General features: G+C 40.6%; 1 protein-coding gene across 1 annotated transcript; it reads left to right on the top strand.

The window, feature by feature from the left end:
* Positions 1-497: 497 nt before the first annotated feature.
* valopa (vertebrate ancient long opsin a) lies at positions 498-23,976 on the top strand. The gene is made up of 5 exons (XM_014200189.2): positions 498-1,278; positions 4,684-4,894; positions 10,166-10,283; positions 10,495-10,728; positions 21,880-23,976. The coding sequence occupies exons 1-5, from the start codon at positions 912-914 to the stop codon at positions 22,114-22,116; spliced, it is 1,167 nt and encodes a 388-aa protein (XP_014055664.1). The 5' UTR covers positions 498-911; the 3' UTR covers positions 22,117-23,976.
* The last annotated feature ends 566 nt before the right edge of the window (positions 23,977-24,542 follow it).

The raw sequence follows: 24,542 nt of genomic DNA, 5'->3' as shown, positions 1-24,542 counted from the left end.
ATTTTTTAATAAATGTTTATGTTCCAAACTGTTCAACTATTGTCTTTCTTTTTGAGCCACCTACTCACCACATTATATGCACTGCAGTGCTAGCTAGCTGTAGCTTATGATTTCAGTACTATTTTATTTTAATTTGCTTAGCATTTAGCCATTCTAGCATGGTGGTGGATAGTGGTGTTTCAAAAACAAAGTAGGCATATTTTCATCGTTTTTTTTTCACCTTCTCTCCATTAAATAGAGTTGAGGAAATCAAAACCTATGCAGTCTGAATGGAGAATGTTGTAGGTACGAACCGGTCCACGAGGGATACGAGTGTATTGCCGGCTGCATACAATGCATTTGGATGGTAAGATGACACGACTCAATATCGCCATCTACCGGCCTTTGGGGCTACATTTCCTCCAGGTCATGAGTGACGCTCGAATTGTTGCGAGCGAGTCGACTACAGGCAACATAAGTCACCTACTAATTCAGTTGCTGGTAAGCCTTCTCAAGGCTCAGATTCGGTCCGCACATATTCATTAAGAAAGAGTTTGTTTATTTGCAGCAGTGCTTTTGCGGTTTTGTGTACCGTTGCTGTTTTTCCAGACACAGACTCACTCTTTAACACAGCCTTGAATTCTGAATAACTGTGGATTCGTCGCTTTGGTCCAAAATATGTGCTTTCATGTAAAATGCGGATATCAAGAAAAGTATGCAAAAGAATACAAGGAATGGCTGTTGATTCAGTAATTCTTTCAAACGAATGCTCTTTACGCGCGACTCTGGGCATGCTGCAGCTTCGAGGAGGAGAGTCCAAATTAAGTTGTGAAAATGAGTAATGGACCACAATTTCTCTGACCCTTTACACAACCCACGAGTGCAATAGGAATTTTACTCTATAGTCAAGTGCAATTATTTTGACATGGACAATGGATAATATAAGAATTGCAGTAAATGGTGTTTCTTATAACGAGGCAGCCGAGATCTACAAACCACACGCTGATCCGTTCACTGGTCCAATAACACATCTTGCACCTTGGAATTTCGCAGTTTTGGCTACGTTGATGTTTGTTGTAACATCTCTGTCTCTCTTTGAAAATTTTACTGTTATGTTGGCCACTTACAAGTTCAAACAGCTGAGACAGCCCTTAAATTATATCATAGTTAATTTATCTGTCGCTGATTTCCTTGTGTCACTCACCGGTGGAACAATAAGTTTTCTAACAAATGCCAAAGGGTATTTTTTTCTTGGAAATTGGGCTTGCGTATTGGAAGGTTTTGCTGTCACCTATTTCGGTAAGTTCAGCATGGATCATGGTAATGTTTTTGGAATAAGTAACCTGGGATGATGGTGTAACCGCACAGTTTCTGCAGGTGTCAGTGTTGGAGCTGTTTAGATTTCCGCAATGTAGCAAAATAATAGCGTTTGAAAGTCAGACTGATTGATTGTTTGATTCATTTGGTATCTTAGACAGTTTTTTTTAAAGACAGATAATACATACAGAAAGGAATCCATCCATCTTTTGTAGTGCATTTGGCAGTTCTTTGAAAGCATTTTGTGGTGCTGAAAAATGGACATAAAACTGATGACAAAATTACACTGACAAATAGATATGATCGTCATTTTTTAAAATTATAATAACTGATCTAATTTAGGAAACCCAAATGTTTTTTTGCACACGAGGGTTTCGACATTTTTACAAATTAATTGAAAATGAAAAGCTGAAATGCCCTTTATGGCCTAAATAAGTTCAGGAATAAAAAATGTGCTTAACAAGTCACAAGTTGCAAGGACTCACTGTGTGCAATAATGACTATCTCACTTCTGTACCCCACACATACAGTTATCTGTAAGGTCCCTCAGTCGAGCACTGAATTTCAAACACAGATTAAACCGCAAAAACCATGAAGGTTTTCCAACGCCTCGCAAAGAAGGGCACCTATTGGTAGACGGTTAAATTAAAAAGCAGACATTGATTATCCCTTTGAGCATGGTGAGGTTATTAATTACATTTTGGATGGTGTATTAATACACCTTGTCACTACAAAGATACTGGCTTCCTTCCTAACTGAGTTGCGGTAGATTTCACCATGAGGTCAATGGTGACTTTAAAACAGTTACAGAATTTAATGGCTGTGATAGGAGAAAACTGAGGATGGATCAACATTGTAGTTACTCCACAATACTAACCTAATTGACAGAGTGAAAAGAAGGAAGCCTGTACAGAATAAATATATTCCAAAACATGCATCCTGTTTGCAACAAGGCAATAAAATAATTCCGCCAAAAAATGTGGCAAAGCAATTTAACTTGTTGTTCTGAAAACAAAATGTTTGGGGCAAATGCAATACAACACATTACTGAGCACCACTCCATATTTTCAAGCATAGTGGTGGCTGCATCATGTTATGAGTATCTTGTAATTGTTTAAGGAATATGGAGTTCTTTAGGATAAAATATAAACTGAATGGAGCTAAGCACAGCCAAAATCCTAAAAGAAAACCTGGTTCAGTCTGCTTTCCTCCAGACACAGAGATTAATTCACCTTTCAGCAGGACAATATCCTGAAACAAAAATCTACACTGGAGTTGCCTACCAAAAAGACAGTGAATGTTCCTGAGTGGCCGAGTTACAGTTTTGACTTAAACCGACTTAAAAATCTCTGGCAAGACCTGAAATGGTTGTCTAGCAATGATCAACAACCAATTTGACAGAGCTTGAAGAATCTTGAAAAGAAGAATGGGCACATGTTGCACAATCCAGGTGGGGAAAGCTCTTGGAGACTTACCCAAAGACTTACAGGTGTAATCGCTGCCAAAGGTTGAATACTTACTTTTTTTTTTTTACAAATGTCAGAATTTTTCTCCCTCTTTGACAGAGTATTTTTGGTTTGTTTTACAATTTAATCAATTTTAATCCCACTAACACTACAAAATGTGGAAAAAGTCAAGTGGTGTGAATACTTTCTGAAGGCACTGTACATACTCTTAGAAAAAAAGGTCTACCAAGAACAAAGTGTTGTTCCGCTGTCCTTGTAGTAAAACCAAACCCTTTTTGGTTCCAGGTAGAACCTTTTCACCAACGGGTGCTTTGAGTGTTCTACCTGGAACCTGACAGGGACAGCCAAATATAATTTTATGGTTGTAAAATCGAAGGACCATTAAAATAGAACTCAGGTGCTAATTTCCAGGCCGGTAGTAGCCACTACAGCAATGTCCATCCAGAACAACGAGACAGGATTTCTAGTTAAGGGGGTTTTAATGGACAGAAAGGATCCACACACACGCCACTCTTGAAACTGACAGATTCTGGTTCTGTAAGGGAGATAATATAAATGTAGGCATATTTTCCTTCTGCAGGGCTAGTTTCTATCTGCCCACTAAACAGGCTAGTGGACCAGTACATCAACAACAGGAATGTCTACATAATATAAACACCAGAGCATGAGCGATTTACATATTACAAAGGAAATAGCCTATCACCTCAAATGACAAATGCTAACAAACGGATAAAGCTACTAGGCATGCTAACATACACTACTAATGCATTCTTTGTGTAAATGCTAGCCAACAAGCTCAACATACATGGAAAAATACAACAACAGACAATACTTAGCAACAAAACCAACGGTACATAAAGATCTTAAAACACTTATGTTTTAGATGCACGCACAGTAAAATGTCAGACACCAAGGTAGCAGGAGGGGAAAAAGTAGAGCTCGTCAGGATGAAAAGCAATGTTATCTGATTTCTGCCCTGCCAGGGTAGGGGTCCTACATGAATGAACCTGAAGTCTCGGGAATATAGGCTGCTGATTGGCTAATATAAGAACGTCTGGCATAACCTTGGCCAACACTAAATGTGGTTTATGGTCTGAAGAATAGGAGACTAAAACACCGTTTCCACTGGGATTTAAAATTAGGGGCAAATTTGAGCTAGTCCACCAAGGCCAGTCCATTTTAGGTTGACTTCAAAGTGCCATTGGAAACGGGGCTTCAGCTGCCTGACTAAACTAACCAGAAGGGAGTGCTAGAAAGCTGGCAGTTTTTACAATGGTTCTAGGTAGCCATTTTAGGTAGAGTGAAGTGTAGAATGGTAGTGTTTAGCACATTTTATGAAACGGGTTGTTTTGATCATAGATGCTGATTGGACGAGCAACATTCCAAGCCGTGCTGTATTCACCAACAGGCACACCTATGCCTGCTAACAGGTCCATCTGAATTATTTCTCACCCTCCATAAGAATATAATCATATTCAGGTTGCTGTCCGAATCATCATATTTATCTGAATTTATACACTATTTCCCTTTGCTTCTAGCCTTGTATTTAGTTTGGTAAAGCGGGGTTAATATAAGCGTAACTGAGTTAGTTGAAGTTGTCTAGCTAGCTAGCGACAACAACTTTAGTCAGCCTGCATAGCAACCATTTTTGTTAACGGACTACCAGTCCCTTTACCTAGCAACTATGCAAACATAATTTACGTCTGGAGCGTGTCTGTAGAAACATGACCAAAATAACTAACACACAGATTTTTGTCCGGACTATATCTTCTGGTGGAAGAATGAAATTGTATTTATTTACATATCAAGATAATGTTTTTAATGAAAATATGTAATTCATTGTTATTTTAATGAATATAGTCAGCCAAATGGATAGATATGTTTCTTCTGGGCCCTACAGACTGTCTGTGCCTCCTCTTAGGGATTGTGGCTCTGTGGTCCCTGGCAGTCTTGTCCTTCGAGCGTTTCTTTGTGATCTGCCGGCCTCTGGGGAATGTTCGTCTTAGGGGGAAGCATGCGGCGCTGGGCCTGCTGTTTGTCTGGACCTTCTCCTTCATCTGGACTATCCCTCCTGTGTTCGGCTGGTGCAGCTACACTGTCAGCAAGATCGGCACCACCTGCGAGCCAAACTGGTGAGAGGCAACTGAGAGAGCAGAGAGCACACGTAAACATAGATGTACAGCAACCTCGACCTCCTGTTTGTATCATAAACGCACGCAGGCACAAACGGGTCATTTTTGAATTGCAGTGGCATTTGGGCATGGCATTTTGTATTTATGTCAATGTATTTGGGTAAGTCTGCCCATTCTTAATCAACTAATATGGCAGCTTAATGACTTTAAATAATTTTCGCTACTATGATAACATTGTAACTTACCAACAGTAGCGGTAGGAACACCAATGACACATTTTAGGTAATTTTGGATTGTCTTAAATAGAGGTCATCAACCCATAAAAAATAATTGACAAACGTAATATCATAATCATTTTGCTCATAATGTAATTTCCCTTCATTTAAATCAAGTAACACCAATACAATTTTTTTAAATGTATACACACAAAATTATCAATGGAATCCTCAAATTCATGGCATACTAAAAGGGTGTGATTAGCAAATTATTTTCTTTAATGTAGAGCCCTCCCGATAAGAGTTTCACTGGAGGAAATGCTCAAGGTTCGTGTATTTCTTTGTAAGAAGTGATTTAAGGCGGAGCCACCAATGACATCAAGTGAAGGAATACACATGATTGTTTTGTATGGTGTTTATTCTATACAAGAGCAAGGTAATGTTGATTAGAAAGTCTTTACTTCAGCATCACTCTGTAGCCTGCATACAGCGCCATTCAATGCATAGGAAGTAATGCCAAACTTGGCTCAATAGTACTATATAGTATAACACTCAGATACACATAACAGCAGCGCCATCTATTTGGCTTGGTGACATCTCGTAACAATTACGTTTGTTAGATTTTTATTTTATTTGAATATCCTTCTTTGTTTTTATTGCTCTATCCAGTGGTTCCAAAACTTTTTATTGTCCCGTACCCCTTCAAACATTCAACCTCCAGCTGCGTACCCCCTCTAGCACCAGGGTCAGCGCACTCTCAAATGTTGTTTTTTGCCATCATTGAAAGCCTGCCACACACACACTATACGATACATTTATTAAACATAAGAATGAGTGTGAGTTTTTGTCACAACCCGACTCCTGGGAAGTGACAAAGAGCTCTTATAGGACCAGTGCACAAATAATAAATAATTTTGCTCTTTATTTATCCATCTTACATATAAAACCTTTATTTGTTAATCGAAAATTGTGAATAACTCACCACAGGTTAATGAGAAGGGTGTGCTTGAAAGGATGCACATAACTCTGCAATGTTCGGTTGTATTGGAGAGAGTCTCAGTCTTAAATCATTTTCCACACACAGTCTGTGCCTGTATTTAGTTTTCATGCTAGTGAGGGCCAAGAATTCACTCTCACATAGGTACGTGGTTGCAAAGGGCATCAGTGTCTTAACAGCGCGATTTGCCAAGGCAGGATACTCAGAGTGCAGCCCAAGCCAGAAATCTGGCAGTGGCTTTTGATTAAATTACATTTTCACAGAACCGCTTGTTGCAATTTCGATGAGGCTCCCTTGTTCAGATATCGGTAAGTGGACCGGAAGCAGGGCATGAAAAGGATAACGAATCCAGTTGTTTGTGTCATCCGTTTTGGGAAAGTACCTGCGTAATTGCACACCCAACTCACTCAGGTGCTTCGCTATATCACATATGACATTGTCTGTAAGCTTGAGTTCATTTGCACACAAGAAATCATACAATGATGGAAAGATCTGTGTGTTGTCCTTGTTAATGTAGAAAGAAAAGAGCTCCAACTTCTTAATACATTGAATATAGTTGCGGAGAGTCCCTGTAATCCTAGATTAAGATCATTCAGGGGAGAAAAAACATCACCCAGATAGGCCAGTCGTGTGAGAAACTCGTCATCATGCAAGCGGTCAGACAAGTGAAAATTATGGTCAGTAAAGAAAACTTTAAGCTCATCTCTCAATTAAAAAAATGTGTCAATACTTTGCCTCTTGATAAGCAGTGCACTTCTGTATGTTATAAAAGCGCTACATGGTGTCATAGGTGTCGTAAGGATTGGACCAAGGCGCAGCGAGTATAGTGCTCATCTTCTTCATTTATTTAAAGATAACACTTAAACAAAACAGTTCCATAAGGCACACAGGCTATACAGAAAATAACCACCCACAAAACACAAGTGAAACAAACACAACTAAATATGGCCTCCAATTAGAGACAACTACAACCAGCTGCCTCTAATTGGAGGTCATTGCCAAAAACCCAACATAGAAATAGAAAACTAGATATAAACATAGAGAACATAGAACCTAAACCCAAAAACACCGAAACACACAAAACAAACACCCCCTGCCACGCCCTGACCAAACTACAATGACAAATAACCCCTTTTACTGGTCAGGATGTGACACATGGTCGCTGCCCATATCATTCCCTAGTGCAGAAATTTAACGAGAGTTCAGGGGCCTTGCTTTAACAAAGTTAACAATTTCACTGTAGTGTCCAAAACGTCTTTCAAGCTGTCATGCATTCCCTTGGCAGCAAGAGCCTCTCGGTGGATGCTGCAGTGTACTCAAGTGGCGTCGGGAGCACCTGCTTGCACGCGCGTTACCACTACACTATGTCTCCCTGTCATGGCTTTTACGCCACCAGTACAGATACCAACATGAGCAGCAGCTACGTTTGGCTACATACGGACCATTAGTGGAATTCCCGCGAGAGAGTAACAGTTAATGTGATTGGATGTTCATTATTCGACTAGGCTACCTGAATTTGACATGTTATTTCGCTGAACACTAGATGGTTTAGTTTTATTTTTGGCAGTGAAACGAGGCCACTCAGGCGAGGAAAAAAACCTCACCCAAATGTATAGCCCCGTTGCAAAATATAAATCGACTGTTTGAAAATGTGAAGAGAAAAAAAAAGTTTAATAATATATATATATATTTTTAAATGGGAATCACATTTTCATTTGGCGTACCCCTGACGGCATTGCGGATGTACCCTAGTTTGGGAATACCTGCTCTATTCAATATATTACATACTTACATTGGAGTACTTTAAACAATGCCTTAAGGTAAAGTTTTGCAGTATGAAGGAGTTGCAATACTGTGTAAAATAAAACATGAATGATGTGTAACTATTTGTCATTTTAAAGTGTTTTTCATGGTTGCAAAGCCAAGGGATGCAAATGCCACCACAATTCAAAAATGACTATAATCCTCGCAAGGTGAGCTATTGAAAGGTATTGAAAACAGGGGTGTCAATAATTTTGATCCCTACCTTTTTTGAGAATTAAATCTATTTTTCAGTGCAACTGTATTAGTATAAAATAACATACTTTTCAAATGTTTTGGAGCACACAATAAAGCTCAATATTTAAAATAATTTATTTAATTTATTCATTTTCTCTCATATTTTTCAAGGTTGTCAATAATTTTGGACCCCACTGTATAGCGTTTTGCAAATGAAAAGATTGTCTCTCTGAAATGAAACCATCAAGTGCTATATTTTAAACAAACACGGATGTCATCGACAACCCCATGCCCTGATTAGACAGTGGAAAAAAACAGACCAATCGCTTTCATAATTTCTTTAAATAATAAAAGATCATTTACCAACATTTCTGAAAGTGGATATATAGCATTTTGGAATTAAACTCTTCATATAACTACTAGCTAGAGGTTAAGACTAAGCCTTGTGTATGTAACTTAGTTCATGGCACCTTGCGAAATTATCTCACCTTTACAATGGAAAAACACTTTCAAGTCAAGGAGCCAAGCTAATTTGTCCCTACAGGGTACCCTCCTAGAGATCATGGTAATGGTGTTAAGCATTGCTAATCAAAGGGAGGCGGGTAAGGGGGCTGATGAGCACTGCCTCTGGTCCGTTGAAAGAGCCATCGCTAAGGCAGTGAAATACAGTCAACAATGCAATTATAAGCCACATTCAAGGATATACATAATATATCCGTGTCCTAACTTGTCCCTCTGCGAATACACAGCTTGTGTTCTGTCAAAAATCATTTAGGTCATGTTGACTTCCCAGCAGGGACTGAGGAAACACAGATGTAGGGGTCCACATGCATCCACATAATGCATTTTCAATGCCTCATTTATGTATTCAACCCAAGTAGCATTAGAATGCACACTATTCACATGATTCAGAATATTAAAAAGAGGTAAACTTTTCAATTCTAGGCATTGTGAAAGTTATGAATTTTATGAAAAATTATGCTGATTAGAGTGTACAGTATGTTATGCTGACCCGTGATAGAATTGCTGTCAGTGTTCCACCTTACAACGCAGTATTGCACTGACTTCCATTCAAATCCCCTCAAATCCTTAAATCCTATGAGCTGTGACAGGCCGATAAGGCATGCGTTATGCTGGGAATCTAAATCAGTAGGGCGCCTGGGGGACTGTGGGTGGGGACATTTTAGTTCGGTGCACCTCCCTAAACTCAACTTCTGATTTAGAGTCTGTCTCTGGTTCTGTGTGAATGAATCCCCAGCTTGCCGCCTTTGATAGCGGTAAGAGGTATTTATAATGGAAATAACACAATTAGTCTTCCATCAACTGGCCCCTGGGACTCCAATTTTGTCCCATAGATTGGCTTCAGCTGTAGAATTCCCACTTTAATTTAATCTCAAATGAGGTACAAAACAGAATGAGGTACAAAACAGAATAAGCCTATCTGAACGGCCCAATACGACCCTCCGCCTCTGTCAACATTATGTCACACACCTTTATGGTGTCCTTAAAGGCCGAATCTAAGGTTGAAACAATAATAAAGGGACACCCCGCCTATGTTTTGGTAAAAGGCTGAGGCATTGGTCTGGATAAATGTAGCCACTCTCAGATTAATACGCAGAGCTATGGATGCAAGGACTGACCATCCATGATATCAAAATGATTGTTTTAACCATGTTTCGAGGCTATACAGTGGTGGTTTACATTTACAATTTTTACAAACATTGGAGAAAAATAAGCTTATGTTTTGGGTTCTCATGGGGTGACAGTTGAGCTAAGCTCGTGAGGCATTTATAACTTAATAATGGGTATACACTGAGTGTACAAAACATTAAGAACTCTTTCTATGACATAGACTGGCCAGGTGCATCCAGGTGAAAGCTATGATCCCTTATTGATGTCAGGAAGGTGTCCTTAATGTTTTGTACACTCAGTTCAAAAATGGATGCAACAACTACAGATTGCCCCTTTTTTAAAATAGCAGTTAACTTGAAAAAAAAAAAGATTTTGTTTGTTTTTGACATTCCTGGGGTGTTTTTACAAACCATGTTCTACTTTCCTCAGGTACTCCAACAACATTTCAAATCACACCTACATAATCACCTTCTTTGTGACCTGCTTCATAATGCCCCTGGGGGTGATCATCTACTGCTATGGGAAGCTCCTACAGAAGCTGAGAAAGGTCAGTTCCCATTTATAAAATACTGGAACTATTGGGAGTGGATGCAACTGAACCAAAGTAGTAATTGGCCAATCCTTGGCTTGTAATGTCTAGTCTTTACGTCCTGGTGTATTCAAGCCTTTTAGTTAAGTTCTTAAAGTCTTTTAATAAACTCACACGGCAGACTTTCTAGCTCAATAACCGAAGGTGTCTGTTTTCACGTAACCCTCAGGTGTCCCATGGCAGGCTGGGTAACGCCAAGAAACCGGAGCGTCAGGTGACACGCATGGTGGTGGTGATGATTGTGGCTTTCATGGTGGGCTGGACGCCCTACGCAGCCTTCTCCATCATTGTCACAGCCTGCCCCACCATCTACCTGGACCCCAGACTGGCTGCTGCACCCGCTTTCTTCTCCAAGACTGCTGCAGTCTACAACCCAGTCATCTACGTCTTCATGAACAAACAGGTATCTCCCTCTTTTCCTCCTGAACGCATTGCTATCTGATGATATTCTCTGGTTTATTAATTTCACTGGAAGCTCAAAGATTGTGGATAGGCTATATTGCTGTTATTATTGTTGTCCAATGGTTTAAACAGCCATTCCCAGGTGTCCTGGGAATAAGGCCAGGATACAATCAGACCAGTAGTAACACGTGTTAGCCGACAAACACATCGTTTGTCATTTATTTTGTTTTGCCAGTGTCGGAGGTGTAACTGTGTTAGAGCTGTCAAATCCACAAGCGGTTCCTAGCGTTGCCTGCCGTTGGATGCACTTAATTGCAGCCACGTTACAATGGAGCCACGTTACAAGTTCGAATACTGGATTGTGTGATGTAATCTACACCTTGATTAGGCTGATATAAATCCCTATTATTTTGTTTATTGAAATTACATTTGAGTTTCATTATTTCTATATAGCCTACACGTTCTTGTTTGGAACTTCTAACACGGGTCAGATTTAAGGACGGGTGTGGTTTCATTACGATTTTATCACAAGAACAGCCGCTTACCGATTGGACAGCTCTAACGCAATTACATGGCTGACACCGCCCAAACAAAAGCAATGATAAGCTGTGCGTTTGTCGGCGAAGACGAAATACAATTTGGCAGTGTTCAACAAGAAAAATGCCCACCAGTTCTCTGACAAGTTGTGGGGAGTCTCACTCAACTGACACATAGCTGAGAGGCATCACATTTACATTTACATTTACGTCATTTAGCAGACGCTCTTATCCAGAGCGACTTACAAATTGGTGCATTCACCTTATGATATCCAGTGGAACAACCACTTTACAATAGTACATCTATATCTTTTTTGTTGTTGTTGGGGGGGGGGTTAGAAGGATTACTATATCCTATCCCAGGTATTCCTTAAAGAGGTGGGTTTTCAGGTGTCTACGGAAGGTGGTGATTGACTCCGCTGTCCTGGCGTCGTGAGGGAGCTTGTTCCACCATTGGGGTGCCAGAGCAGCGAACAGTTTTGACTGGGCTGAGTGGGAACTGTGCTTCCGCAGAGGTAGAGGGGCCAGCAGGCCAGAGGTGGATGAACGCAGTGCCCTTGTTTGGGTGTAGGGCCTGATCAGAGCCTGAAGGTACGGAGGTGCCGTTCCCCTCACAGCTCCGTAGGCAAGCACCATGGTCTTGTAGCAGATGCGAGCTTCAACTGGAAGCCAGTGGAGTGTGCGGAGGAGCGGGGTGACGTGAGAGAACTTGGGAAGATTGAACACCAGATGGGCTGTGGCGTTCTGGATGAGTTGTAGGGGTTTAATGGCACAGGCAGGGAGCCCCGCCAACAGGGAGTTGCAGTAATCCAGAGAGGAGATAACAAGTGCCTGGATTAGGACCTGCGCCGCTTCCTGTGTAAGGCAGGGTCGTACTCTGCGAATGTTGTATAGCATGAACCTACAGGATCGGGTCACCGCCTTGATGATAGCGGAGAACGACAGGGTGTTGTCCAGGGTCACGCCGAGGCTCTTAGCACTCTGGGAGGAGGACACAATGGAGTTGTCCACCGTGATGGCGAGATCATGGAAAGGGCAGTCCTTCCCCGGGAGGAAGAGCAGCTCCGTCTTGCCGAGGTTCAGCTTGAGGTGGTGATCCGCCATCCACACTGATATGTCTGCCAGACATGCAGAGATGCGATTCGCCACCTGGTTATCAGAAGGGGGAAAGGAGAAGATTAATTGTGTGTCGTCTGCGTAGCAATGATAGGAGAGACCATGTGAGGATATGACAGAGCCAAGTGACTTGGTGTATAGCGAGAATAGGAGAGGGCCTAGAACTGAGCCCTGGGGGACACCAGTGGTGAGAGCACGTGGTGCGGAGACGGATTCTCGCCACGCCACCTGGTAGGACGCAATCCAAGAGTGAGCCGCGCCGGAGATACCCAACTCGGAGAGGGTGGAGAGGAGGATCTGATGGTTCACAGTATCAAAGGCAGCAGATAGGTCTAGAAGGATGAGAGCAGAGGAGAGAGAGTTAGCTTTAGCAGTGCGGAGAGCCTCCGTGACACAGAGAAGAGCAGTCTCAGTTGAATGATCACGAAATCACATTGTATTTGTCACATCCGCCGAATACAACAGGTGTAGACTTTAACATCAAATGCTTGCTTATGAGCCCTTCCCAATGATGCAGAGTTAAAAAAAGGGGTACTGGATATTTGAGGTAGAAATGTACATAAAGGCAGGGTAAAGTGATTAGGCATTAGGATAGATAATAATAAGAGTAAAATAAAAAACAGAGTAGCAGCAGCATATGATGAGTGTGAAAGTGTGTGTGTAGCATCGGTACGCATGCAAGTGTTGTGTGTGTATGTAGTAGTTTTGAGGCTACATGTGAATGTGTGTGGGTTTGTGTGAGAGTATAAATGTAGTGTGTATGTGTGTGTGTGAGTGAATGTATATATATTGTAAATATAGTCTTGTAAGGGTGCATAGAGTCAGTGCAAGATAGTGTCAATGCAGATAGCTAATTAAATGGTTACCCAGACTATTTAGCAGTCTTATGGCTTGGGGGGAGAAGTTGTTCCGGAGCCTGTTGGTCCGAGAGCCGATGCTTTGGTACCATTTGCCGGACGGTAGCAGAGTGAATAGTCTATGGCTTCGGTGGCTGAAGTCTTTGGTAATTTTTCAGGCCTTCTTCATCTGACACCGCCTGATATAGAGGCCCTCGATGGCTGGGAGCTCAGCTTCAGTGATGTACTTGGCCATCCACACCAAACTCTGTAGCGTTTTGTGGTCAAGGGAGTGGTGCAATTACCATACCAAGCGGGGATGCAGCCAGTCAAGATGCGCTAGATGGTGCAGCGGTATAACTTTCTGAGGATCCGAGGACCCATGCCAAATCTTATCAGCCTCCTGAGGGGGATGAGGCACTGTCATTCTCTCTTCACGACTGTGCGGGTGGGTGGACCATGTTAATTCCTTAGTGATGTGAACACCAAGGAACTTTTAGCTCTCGACCCGCTCCACTACAGCCCCGTCAATTTGGATGGGGGCGTGCTCTCCTCCCTTTTTCCCGTAGTCCACAATCAGTTCCTTGGTCCTTGGCACCACACTGCCAGGTCTCTGACCTCCTCCCTGCAGTCTGTCTCACTGTCTGTGATCAGGCCTACTACCGTTGTGTCTTCAGCACACTTGATGATGGTTTTGGAGTTGTGTGTGGCCACGCAGTCGTGGGTGAACAGGGAGTACAGGAGGATGACTAAGCACACAGCCCCGTGTTGAGGGTCAGCGTGGCGGAGGTGTTGTTGCCTACCCTCACCACCTGGGGCCAGCCCGTCAGGAAGACCAGGATCCAGTTGCAGAGGGATGTGTTCAGTCCCAGGGACCTGAGCTTGTTGATGAGCTTGGAGGGGACTATGCCTATCCTTATATATTGTATGGTGTATGAATAAATGGCTGCTTTAAAAATGCATTAGCTCCTCGATACGCAGGCAAGTACCAGTTTGTTTTGCAATTATAAAAAGCTATCCTGCGCATTGATTGTGGGAAATGAGCTCTACAAATTAATGAATTACTATCACAGCGGTTCTTGATTTCTCTGGCACATCTGCTCATTGGAAGGGAGATATAAATGTAGTTTTACACCGGGGATTATTGGCAAGTCAAGTCAAGTCAGTAAAACAGACGTGAGTGAAGAAAACTGTGATTATGTGTGTAGCTTAGAAGAGTTCAATCAAATACTTTACTCATCAATTCTAATTGACTCCAAACGAAAATCTCAGGGCTTTAATCAATCAAAACCACTTCCAGTTTGAGTGATATGTTTAAAACAACGTTAACATGCTGTTTAATTTGGTTTCACACTGTAAGCGTTGGTTTGTCAACCATGAACATTGGTATTTTCTTTTAGCAAAATAATCATGATTGAGTTATTCTGCAAATGTGAATATGGCCCTCAGTTAAAGATAGGACTGGCAAAAACCTCTTGATATCTGTTAACTCACTGAATGACAGTGAGAATATAATACGTACCATTTCTGCCAAACTACAGGGTGTAATCAAGGTCAATTTACCCAGCTACAGTCAGTCACGGAAGATCAGAGCCTACTTTTGAAGTTTGAAAATTATATAGAAAAATATACTAGAGATGAATAATCACCTTAAAAGTCAGTGAGCCAGCCTTGAAGGAACACTGAAAGCAGAGGTAAACATGCACCAGATAAAATTATTATTACAGTTTGTCACTAAACTGTGTGATGAGGAAAATAACAAATTCACTTTCGGTGCATGCTAAAGTCATTTTTTTTGCTGGCACCCAAAGTTGCCAAGAGTAGCTAAGAATGGGAAACCAGATGCTTTTAGTGAAATTATCATTTCAAATAAGACTCACAGATAAAAAAAAAAACACTCACAGAAAGAAATGAGCAATTAAAAAAAACACAATTTCCAAGGTCTATGCATTTTCTTACTTGGTTTTTGCAAACAATGCTATCAGTCGAACTAACCCTGGTATGCATTTCTGTAGGCATATTGATTCAATTGGGTTTCTCCTTGAAAGCACCAACCTGTGTATGAAGGCAGTTACAAAGCCACCATTAATACATTTACACTGGTCATATTCAGCGGGTGTTGCGCGTTCCTATTATTATGCGCTCTGGCACGCTCAAACGAGAGTACTCTGAAATCGGAGTAGATAGCCAGAGTGAATTTACAAATGCAAGAGTTATGCTAAGTGGATAAGTTGTTCAAGTTCAGCATATCTAACTAGCTAGCTAGCAAAGCGATTAGATTTTTCTTTACACCTGCATCTAGCTGTAGCCACCAAAAAAACGATATGAGGGGAAAAAGTCAGTCACTCACCCATTCTTCTAATCACATGACATCTTCCCAGCAGCTAGCTAGCTAACATTAGGCTCCGGGTTTTTAGGTTGCTAAATAAAGAGCTACATAAAAAGATACGCTAGCCTATTAGCCACGTTATGACTGACTTGTGATCATTGGCCTTGCTAGTTTGATTGTATTGACATTCGCAGCCTTCGTCCGTTTTATGTCCAAAATATTGAGTCATCGAAACTGAAACAGTGCATCCCGAATGAGTGGAGGCAGCAAACAATGTACGAGGACAGCTGTGATTGACAACCTCATAGCAATATTTTTTGGACTCCCAAGAAATGTATTGGTGAATTATATTGATCATGCATCCATCTATTCTGCCAACAATGCCTTACTGTACGTCATGGAATTTTGAGCCAAGTTTAACCTATTTTTAAAACCTCTTATGAAGCTGGTTTTGCAGCATAAAATGGGAATTTTATATTTATGATTGTCTGTTTCTTTCATATCTGTAAAGTAGTTAAAACGCTGTCAGTTCCACTTTAAGTAGAATTTATGCACCAATTTTCAATAAGAATGAAGTTGGTTGAATTGACAAAATTCTGCATTTTAACATGTCCCTCCATGCACCCTCTGTGACTTCTATGAAGATTTTAACCCACTAACCCACAAAAATACTCCATTATTTCAACATTATTGTAAAGCCCTAGTTATTTTGTTGTTTTGACAAAGTTATTTCTGAACATTATTATTTATTGCATGTGATTTAGTATTTCATTTTCTCTTTCAAATGAAACATTGAACATTTAATAGTCAAATCATAGCGTAAAAGCAGGTGAGCTGGTTACATTTTTTTGGTGTTTTGTGGTGTAAAACTGAGTGGGACAAGCATAACACGTCAACCCTGTTATCCATAGATAGACAGGCTAGAAATGTTAACAATAAAAAAATATATATAATAATATGATTCTTGCATTAAATTGCCCCCCATGGCTGATTTAAAGACACACTCCTGTACTTTGGTGATTAGTATTTTTTTAACTCTCTCTTAAGGCTGGATGTGTCAATGTGTAGTTCATACATACATCATTTATGAGCAGAATTACCTTAATTAGCCACAAAATCCCTAGTTTGAAAGCGACTGTTGCTGTGAGGTGCCATTTTCCCTATTTACCCCCCAGGTAGCAATTCGAGTTTCAGCCAATGAGCTTCAGCCCCTCGACATTTGAGTGACAGCTAGGAAGAAGCACTATGGGGGGAATTCCAACCCGAGTTAAGTGCACTTAAATGGAATGTAATTCAATTTTTATGCTATTTTCTACATTTTTATGCTCTATTCTCTCTGACCTTGAACTTAAGCATGAGAATAGCATGCTATTCACCCGCTATTCGTTCGGGATGGAGATCTAAGAAAACAAGGTGTGGTGGTGTGTCTACAGATACACCGTATTCTGACCTTGACTTAATTCTCTCATAATTACACCACCTTTACGTGTGAGGAAACCATGAATAATGTTGATCGAACTTGCCGGTTCCAAGTGGAAAAATAATCGACTTTCTTTTTTCTGATAGAAATAACAGCATTCGCCATGCACTGTAATTTTGTCAGCCGGTGATTGTCAAACTAATAACTGTCGGTCTCACGGTAATAACCATTAATTAACATAAACACATTTAGCATCTCCTGGCTTCTACGCATAGACTACAAGCCACTGATGCAGACCTTTGGAACATCTATATTTTAAATAGTCTAATAAATCCATGTAATATAGCTTACACCTTCACAATAAATCCATTATTTATTTTCGATAAGTCTAAAGAAGCGTGACATGAAGAAAATGTAGTCTATTTCAGAATAACAGAATAGCATTCTTTGAGTTGTCTTTATGTTAGGTCCTGATTTGGCTGTGCCAAATGGCTGTGGGCTACACTAGTTCATTTAGCAGACAAGATTTGCTTAGAATTCCGTGGCATTGTTTAATAGTGTGAAGAATACAATTGAACAAAGCTGAATAAAATGGAAATATTTTCCTCAAACGATTTGAGGGAGTGTGCACATGCGGCTATTCTGTGTTGAGCGGTTAACAAAGAAATAGGTACTTCTTTCTCTATGCTTAATTTAGAGTTATTAATGTAACTTTAGTTGTTCTACAAACTTTGGGCTATATGTTTTGATATTTATACATTGTATGGCTGCATGATGCGACTCCAATGATGATTTGAAAAAGGTTGCTTGAAAGGCATGAGCTCTGCTTTGTTTTTTGCGCAGGCTGTACACTCTTCATTACTCTCTCATTCACAATTTGACAAGCACTTGGTAATGCCTCGAATTTCACGGCGGCATCCCCTCTGTAGCCGTAATGCACCCCAAAAAATTCCATGCCTTTTGCGGCCTGTGGCCATTGTGCTCTTTGCCCGGAGTGATGACTTGTGCCCTTCTCCCTGAGTGCTGTGCGCTCCTAAGCACCTCTCACTCACATGGCTCTCCATCACGTGATCGGGTCTTTCTTACAGGCTACAAGTGAAGACAGACACATCGAGGTGCATATTCAAGATATTGGAAGAACTGTCCACATTTACTTGTCGTCAGCCAACAAGATGAGTAAATGAGCAAAAGCACTAGCCTATGTCAATCTACTATCCCCCATAGTACAAAAGTTGAACTATTCAATTCTGTGTGAGAAATAAATATTCCAAAACATAGTATTGGAGAGTTGTGGGATGCGATAGATCCCAAATGAATACAACCACTAGCAAAAAAATGTTACGCAATGTGGCTGACGCAACAGATCTGAACGTTTATTTTAAAATGTTGATAAACTATTAGGCTATTTCTTCACATTATAAGCGCAGCGATGTGCACATGGCAGTAAGTTTGAATGTTGCATTAGCGGGAAAACACCATTATCAGAAGTGAGGCAAATGCGATTATGCATGTAATGTTTTTATTATAAAGGTGCATTTTTGTGGTGAAAATTGTCTTCCCCAAACTTGAAACACATGCTGCTTATGTATGCCACTTAGGCTCTAAACCCCTTGTAAGGCGGATATATTGAGCTTAATTTAAAGAAGTAATTTGGCAACTTTAGTTGTGATAACAAACCTTATCAAAAAATAGAGGCCTATGGGCTAGGCTACATTTTTTACTTTTTTTATTAAGCCTTATTTAACTAGGCAAGTCGGTTAAGAACAAATTCTTATTTACAGTGATGGCCTAACCCGGCCAAACCCGGACGACATGAGGTGTGCGACACAAAAAAATTGCAGTTTCTTATGGGGGCATTATTCACAAGTGATAATATCATTCACAAGTGATAGGCTAATATCGTCATCCATCAGAATATTATTGATTTAATCTTGTCTTTACATATACTAAATAATATAGCTGTGAAATTTGTTTTGATTTAGAACGGACCATTATCATGCACCTGTCTCGAAACGGCAGCGGGAAAAAATAAATCTATGCACTTAAATAGCAAATGGAGGATGCTTTTCCTGTAGTTCATTTTCATGCCAACCAGGTAGGCTATACTCTTGTTGTATAAGAGCGTCTGCTAAATGACTAAAATGTAAATGTAATGTAAATGTTGTAAAGATAAACAATGTGCTTAATATTAGGATAGTTGAGAAATAAATATACTAGGCCAAACTGATGGGATCCTCCTCTTTTTAGTAGCGATGTCGAGGAAATTCAGTACTGAGAGAGACTTGGTCATTTCTTCAAACAATCAACTTTATTTAATATCAATTCATTATTGCAATAATGAAACCGTCAGCCCAACAGTCTTGACTGTCGGACTGAGTGCTTAACTTTTACAGAAATGCAGAGTTTTTGCATATATTGTAGACCTAAACATGCTGTCATGGCTGGCTCCACCCTTCCCATGCAGACTAAGGGCCATCATAATGCACTCTGGGTTCATCTCCTAGTTACCTGCCTCTGGTGTTATTTTTAACCCCACCTTGTCTTAGTTTCCCAGATGCCAGGATAATTAGGAATACTGAGGCCTTTGTTCTTATCTCTATCCTGGCTAAACATACACCATATCTTGTCTATGGAATGCAGGCGCAATCAGGCCAGAGACATATGTCTCACATGCACAATCATAGAATGGAATGTGGCTGTTGGTTTTTATCACTAAGATATCCATCAGTTGTCAGCTCAAGCTATCTCTAGTAAAACCCATGTCCTCGACGCCCAGACTAGCTGCAGGAAGCTAGAGTGGAGTCAATAAAAACACAGCATTAATAGAACAGAAATGTCTTAACTATTCATTTAAAAAATAAGGTGAATATGTAACTTTTCCCTCACGGAGGCCATCACTCTGTTTTCAAGGCGCAATTGCATATTCAAAGGCATTTGCATTAATGTCAGAGTGATTAGAGGGACAATAGAGTGCTGAGTACCAGGCAGTTAGCAAGTTTGGTAGGCTACTAATAACCAGCAGCATCAGAGCTTTGAGAAGCCTAATTACCGTGACTAAATGGTCAGGTGGAATTTGACTGCCTTCATGACTCATGACCGCCCGGTGTGGCGGCAATAAGGTCACCGCAACAGCCCTATATATGAGTAATCCGTTTGGAGAAGGGGATTGTAAATCCACATAGCAATTTATTTTAGATAATTTTTTCCTTATGATCGCTGGAGACGAATGTGAAACCAGTCATTTGGAAGCAAACTGTAAATCATATCAACATGGCATGTATTGTGGACCCTTTTCACACAGTGAAGTAGGCTATAAATAACTGTGCCGTTATTCCACATTTTTATTGTATTTGCGTAGATGAAATTTAGAGACCCAAGCTATAGGTTTTTGTACGGCTGTACATGCCCAGTTCATGTATGTACTTTAGAATGTTTTAAATATATGCCAGGCTTTTCTCTGTTTTATTTATCATTTGGATAATTTTAAATGTTAGTTACATTCAGGAGCCACCATTGGTGATACCCACATACATTTGTACAGTAACTGTCACTTTAGTGTTTGTTTCCTTCAATTTGTAGCCTGTTTTACATCATTCCAATCCGTTTACCAGGTTAAACCTGGAGCCTGGAGCATGGTTCACGACAACTGGACCGTTGTCATACAGTTGCATGATTAGTGAGGATTAGACTACATTTATAGGACTATTGTTCTCTACACTTTTTTCCATCTTCCAATATTTCATGGATTGAACTTGAATATGACAACTTGCAGGATGAATCAAACCACCCCATTTTTGATTCATCAATATATTTAGTGTGTAAAGGCTCTCCAAACTAGTGTTTTTTATGATTCAAGATCAGAGTATTTTTAAATCTACCAGTTGGTACTGAAACGGAGACGAATATGCATATATGTAGATGGAATTCTTTCATTGATATCTATATTCGGAACCCGTTCTCTATGTATTCTAGTGAGTCTGTCGAGAAAATTCTAATTAAAGGTACCCCCTATTTAAAGGGATGGCTTAAGATAAATGTACGGAAAACCCTACTGAATGAATTCCATGACAAAATCTGTTGGCCAGCAAGTGGGATGGTGTTCAGAGGTTGAATTAAATGTATTCAGCGCGTGCAAGGGAACCACGCCTGCAAAGCCCGTTACCCATCTGCATAAGGTAAGTCTGAAAACCAACTACTGAGAAATGCGTAGGAAATGCTTACATTGCATGAGTCTGAATCTGGCCAGTACAGTTAGTCGGGGACCACATTTGGCTCGTGGTCACTACTTTCAGAGCTACTTGCAAAAACGATATAGTAATTATGCAGCTGGAGAAGATGGCTGATGTGTTTTACATGCTCCTAACCAACTGTGTTTTTTGTTCGGTTTTTTTACGTTGTTGTTAACTTATATACTGGGCTGTACGCACTACCCTCTGTATTGCCTTGCTGTCAGAGGCCGAGCAGTTGCCATACCAGGCAGTGACGCAACCAGTCCAGATGCTCTCGATGGTGCAGCTGTAGAACCTTTTGAGGATCTGAGGACCCATGCCAAATCTTTTCAGTCTTCTGAGTGGAGCTATGGCAGTGTTGCAGTACGTGCTGGGCATCTCTTGATAAGTATGATAAATATCTCCGACCTGCACAGCCAGGTAACAATGTCTGCCGCGTATCTGCTTCTTTTTAAGAGGAGCTAAGGTATCCTGACAGTTCAGATATCCACTTATTGCCTGGCAGTGTGATATCACCTGGGTCCTGTTCAAAAGGCACCAAACAGAAGACTACTCATTAAGAAACAAAGAATGTGCTTTTTGAGCGTGGCCAAAAATAAAGTTTATTTCATTGCCAATGCCTTCACTGCCTGTCTTGTATTTTCTTTTTCGATTGGCTGTTCTAATGCCCTTTGACCTTTTTGCAGTTCAGGAAGTGCCTGATTCAGCTCTTTACCGGCAAGCCTGCGCCAGAGAACATGAATGCAACGTCGGAGCGACTGGGAATGACGGGGGAGAGCTGCACGGGGGGCGAGATGTCAGCCATAGCAGCACGCATCCCAGTCTGCGGCAACACCCAGCCTAAGAATGAGGAGGCATCCCCCAGCAAGTGCAGCTCCTTCGTCCAGCTGCCAATCCCAGAGAACAAAGTCTGTCCCATGTAGGCCAACAGAAGACTATCCCACCCCTGAACTCTCCTCCAGTCCTAACTGCCTTTTCATCCTCCCCTTCCATTGCTATGCAGATGCATCTTCTCTTACCCACCAACTTCTTGTGGTATGTGTTAGTTTAAAGATGCCAGGTGTAACCACAAGGGTTCCCTGGTTGACTTTTTATGCATTAGTAGACATGGAGGGAAACCGTAGCACAAAAGAGGGACATAATGCTTTCATGTATGGCAAGCAGCCAGATCACCCTGACTGCCTCTATCTGCTGATTTTCATCTGAGGCTAAGCAGGGTCAGGCCTGGTTGATCTCTGGGGTAGGAGACCAGATGCTGTTGGAAATTGTGTTAGTGCCAGCAGGAAGCATTCTTCCCTCCTCAATATCTTAGTCCACCCTTTCTGTGGACACTGCTCCACAAAGGATTCCCTTATCCCTCATACCACCAATATATTTTACAGACATGGATTACCAACTGGGGTAATTTTGACCCCAAGAAGAAGCTATTGGAAAAAGCAACAATCATAGCAAAATATCAAATGAATTATTATCAAAACATCATTAGATATGTAAATAATGTTATCTAAATTAAATAAATACTTATTTTCGCAAAATTATAGGTCATTTGCATATTCTAGAAAACAACAGTAGACATTTCACTTAAATAATGTGCAGTTTTTTTCCAAAGTACAATCCACAGAAGTACTATTAAGCCGATTTAACATCATTTGATTGTGTTATCATTTCGTTTTTAGAATGTTGATGTAAATATACATTTTGTCTTATGTGGTAAAAATGACTGGCAATTTTAAAGGGGCAGTACACCAACATTTGAAATATACTTAATTTTTAAAAAGTGATTCATCCATTGAACCTGTGAGACAATGACCAACAATATGGCTTCGTTTTCTTTATTTACTTACCCCAAAGCCAGCATGAGCATCGTTGCTAGTGAAACAATGGCAGTGGTAGGGCCTAGGTCCGTAGGCTTCAGGAAGCATGCCCAAATCTTCAGTCACTTCAAACCAAATGTTATAGCAACCCAAATACCATAACAAGTTGCACATCTAGAATATTGGAGGATTTTCTAGGAATTCATGTATTTATATAACACTTCCCGTAGAATGACTATTTTTCGAAGAATACACACCAATACAACACTATATGTACATTTAGAGGGAAGCTGGTTCCTTTATTACAGTTCTACCAAGTATTCATACTGACATACTTTTAATGAGCTGTTTTGACTGCAACTAAGCATATATGTAAGTTAATGTTGATTTTGTACATGGTCATACCTAGTTATAACCACTTATAACCATAGGCTAGTACATAAGGTGCTCCATCTCTGCAGGTGATCTGTCTATCTGGTCAAAACCACTGATACAGGTCCCCCTCCACCTAACTTAAAACTAGGTCTCCAGAGAAACCCGTATTCAAATAAATACTTCTTTTTTTTGATTTGCCTGAGAATAACTACTTTTCTGAGAATACAGACAAATACAGCTCTCTGTGTAGATCCAGAGTGTATCTGAGTTCTGTTTTGTTGTTATATCAAGTATTTATATCAATGGCAGATGTTGTATACCATTGGCAGATTTTTTTATGCACAAAAATAAGGTAATTTTGGTTTTGTACACAGTCATACAATTCGTAGTATTGAAAAGTACAATCTTAGGTCAGCACATGGGGAGCTGTATTTCTGCAGAAGATCTGTCTATCTGGTCAAAATCTCAATTAGAGGTCCCCCTGCACCCTCTGGTGGTATGGATAACTTGTTATTATGTCTTCAGAGAAACCTAGATTCAAATAAAAGTCCTTTCTATCAAATTACACTACAGTCGTGGCCAAAAGTTTTGAGAATGACACAAATAATAATTTTCACAAAGTCTGCTGCCTCAGTTTGTATGATGTCAATTTGCATATACTCCGGGAATCTTATGAAGAGTGATCAGATGAATTGCAATTAATTGCAAAGTCCCTCTTTGCCATGCAAATGAACTGAATCCCCCAAAAACATTTCCACTGCATTTCAGCCCTGCCACAAAAGGACCAGCTGACATCATGTCAGAGATTCTCTCGTTAACACAGGTGTGAGTGTTGACAAGGCTGGAGATCACTCTGTCATCCTGATTGAGTTCGAATAACAGACTGGAAGCTTCAAAAGGAGGGTGGTGCTTGGAATCATTGTTCTTCCTCTGTCAATCATGGTTACCTGCAAGGAAACACGTGCCGTCATCGTTGCTTTGCACAAAAAGGGCTTCACAGGCAAGGATATTGCTGCCAGTAAGATTGCACCTAAATCAACCATTTATTGAATTATCAAGAACTTCAAGGAGAGTGGTTAAATTGTTGTGAAGAAGGATTCAGGGCGCCCAAGAAAGTCCAGCAAGCGCTAGGACCGTCTCCTTAAGTTGATTCAGCTGCG

Source organism: Salmo salar, chromosome ssa01 (assembly GCF_905237065.1).
Source record: "Salmo salar chromosome ssa01, Ssal_v3.1, whole genome shotgun sequence".
Taxonomy (NCBI): Eukaryota; Metazoa; Chordata; class Actinopteri; order Salmoniformes; family Salmonidae; genus Salmo; species Salmo salar.
This window is presented reverse-complemented; position numbering and strand designations above follow the sequence as displayed.

What these genes read in the sequence shown, in the direction of transcription:
- valopa (XM_014200189.2), top strand. Translation starts at nt 912, where the DNA reads ATGGATAATATAAGAATTGCAGTAAATGGTGTTTCTTATAACGAGGCA. An exon ending in TTTTGCTGTCACCTATTTCG is followed by an intron (nt 1,279 to 4,683) that starts GTAAGTTCAGCA and finishes GCCTCCTCTTAG; the next exon opens with GGATTGTGGCTCTGTGGTCC. An exon ending in ACGTCTTCATGAACAAACAG is followed by an intron (nt 10,729 to 21,879) that starts GTATCTCCCTCT and finishes ACCTTTTTGCAG; the next exon opens with TTCAGGAAGTGCCTGATTCA.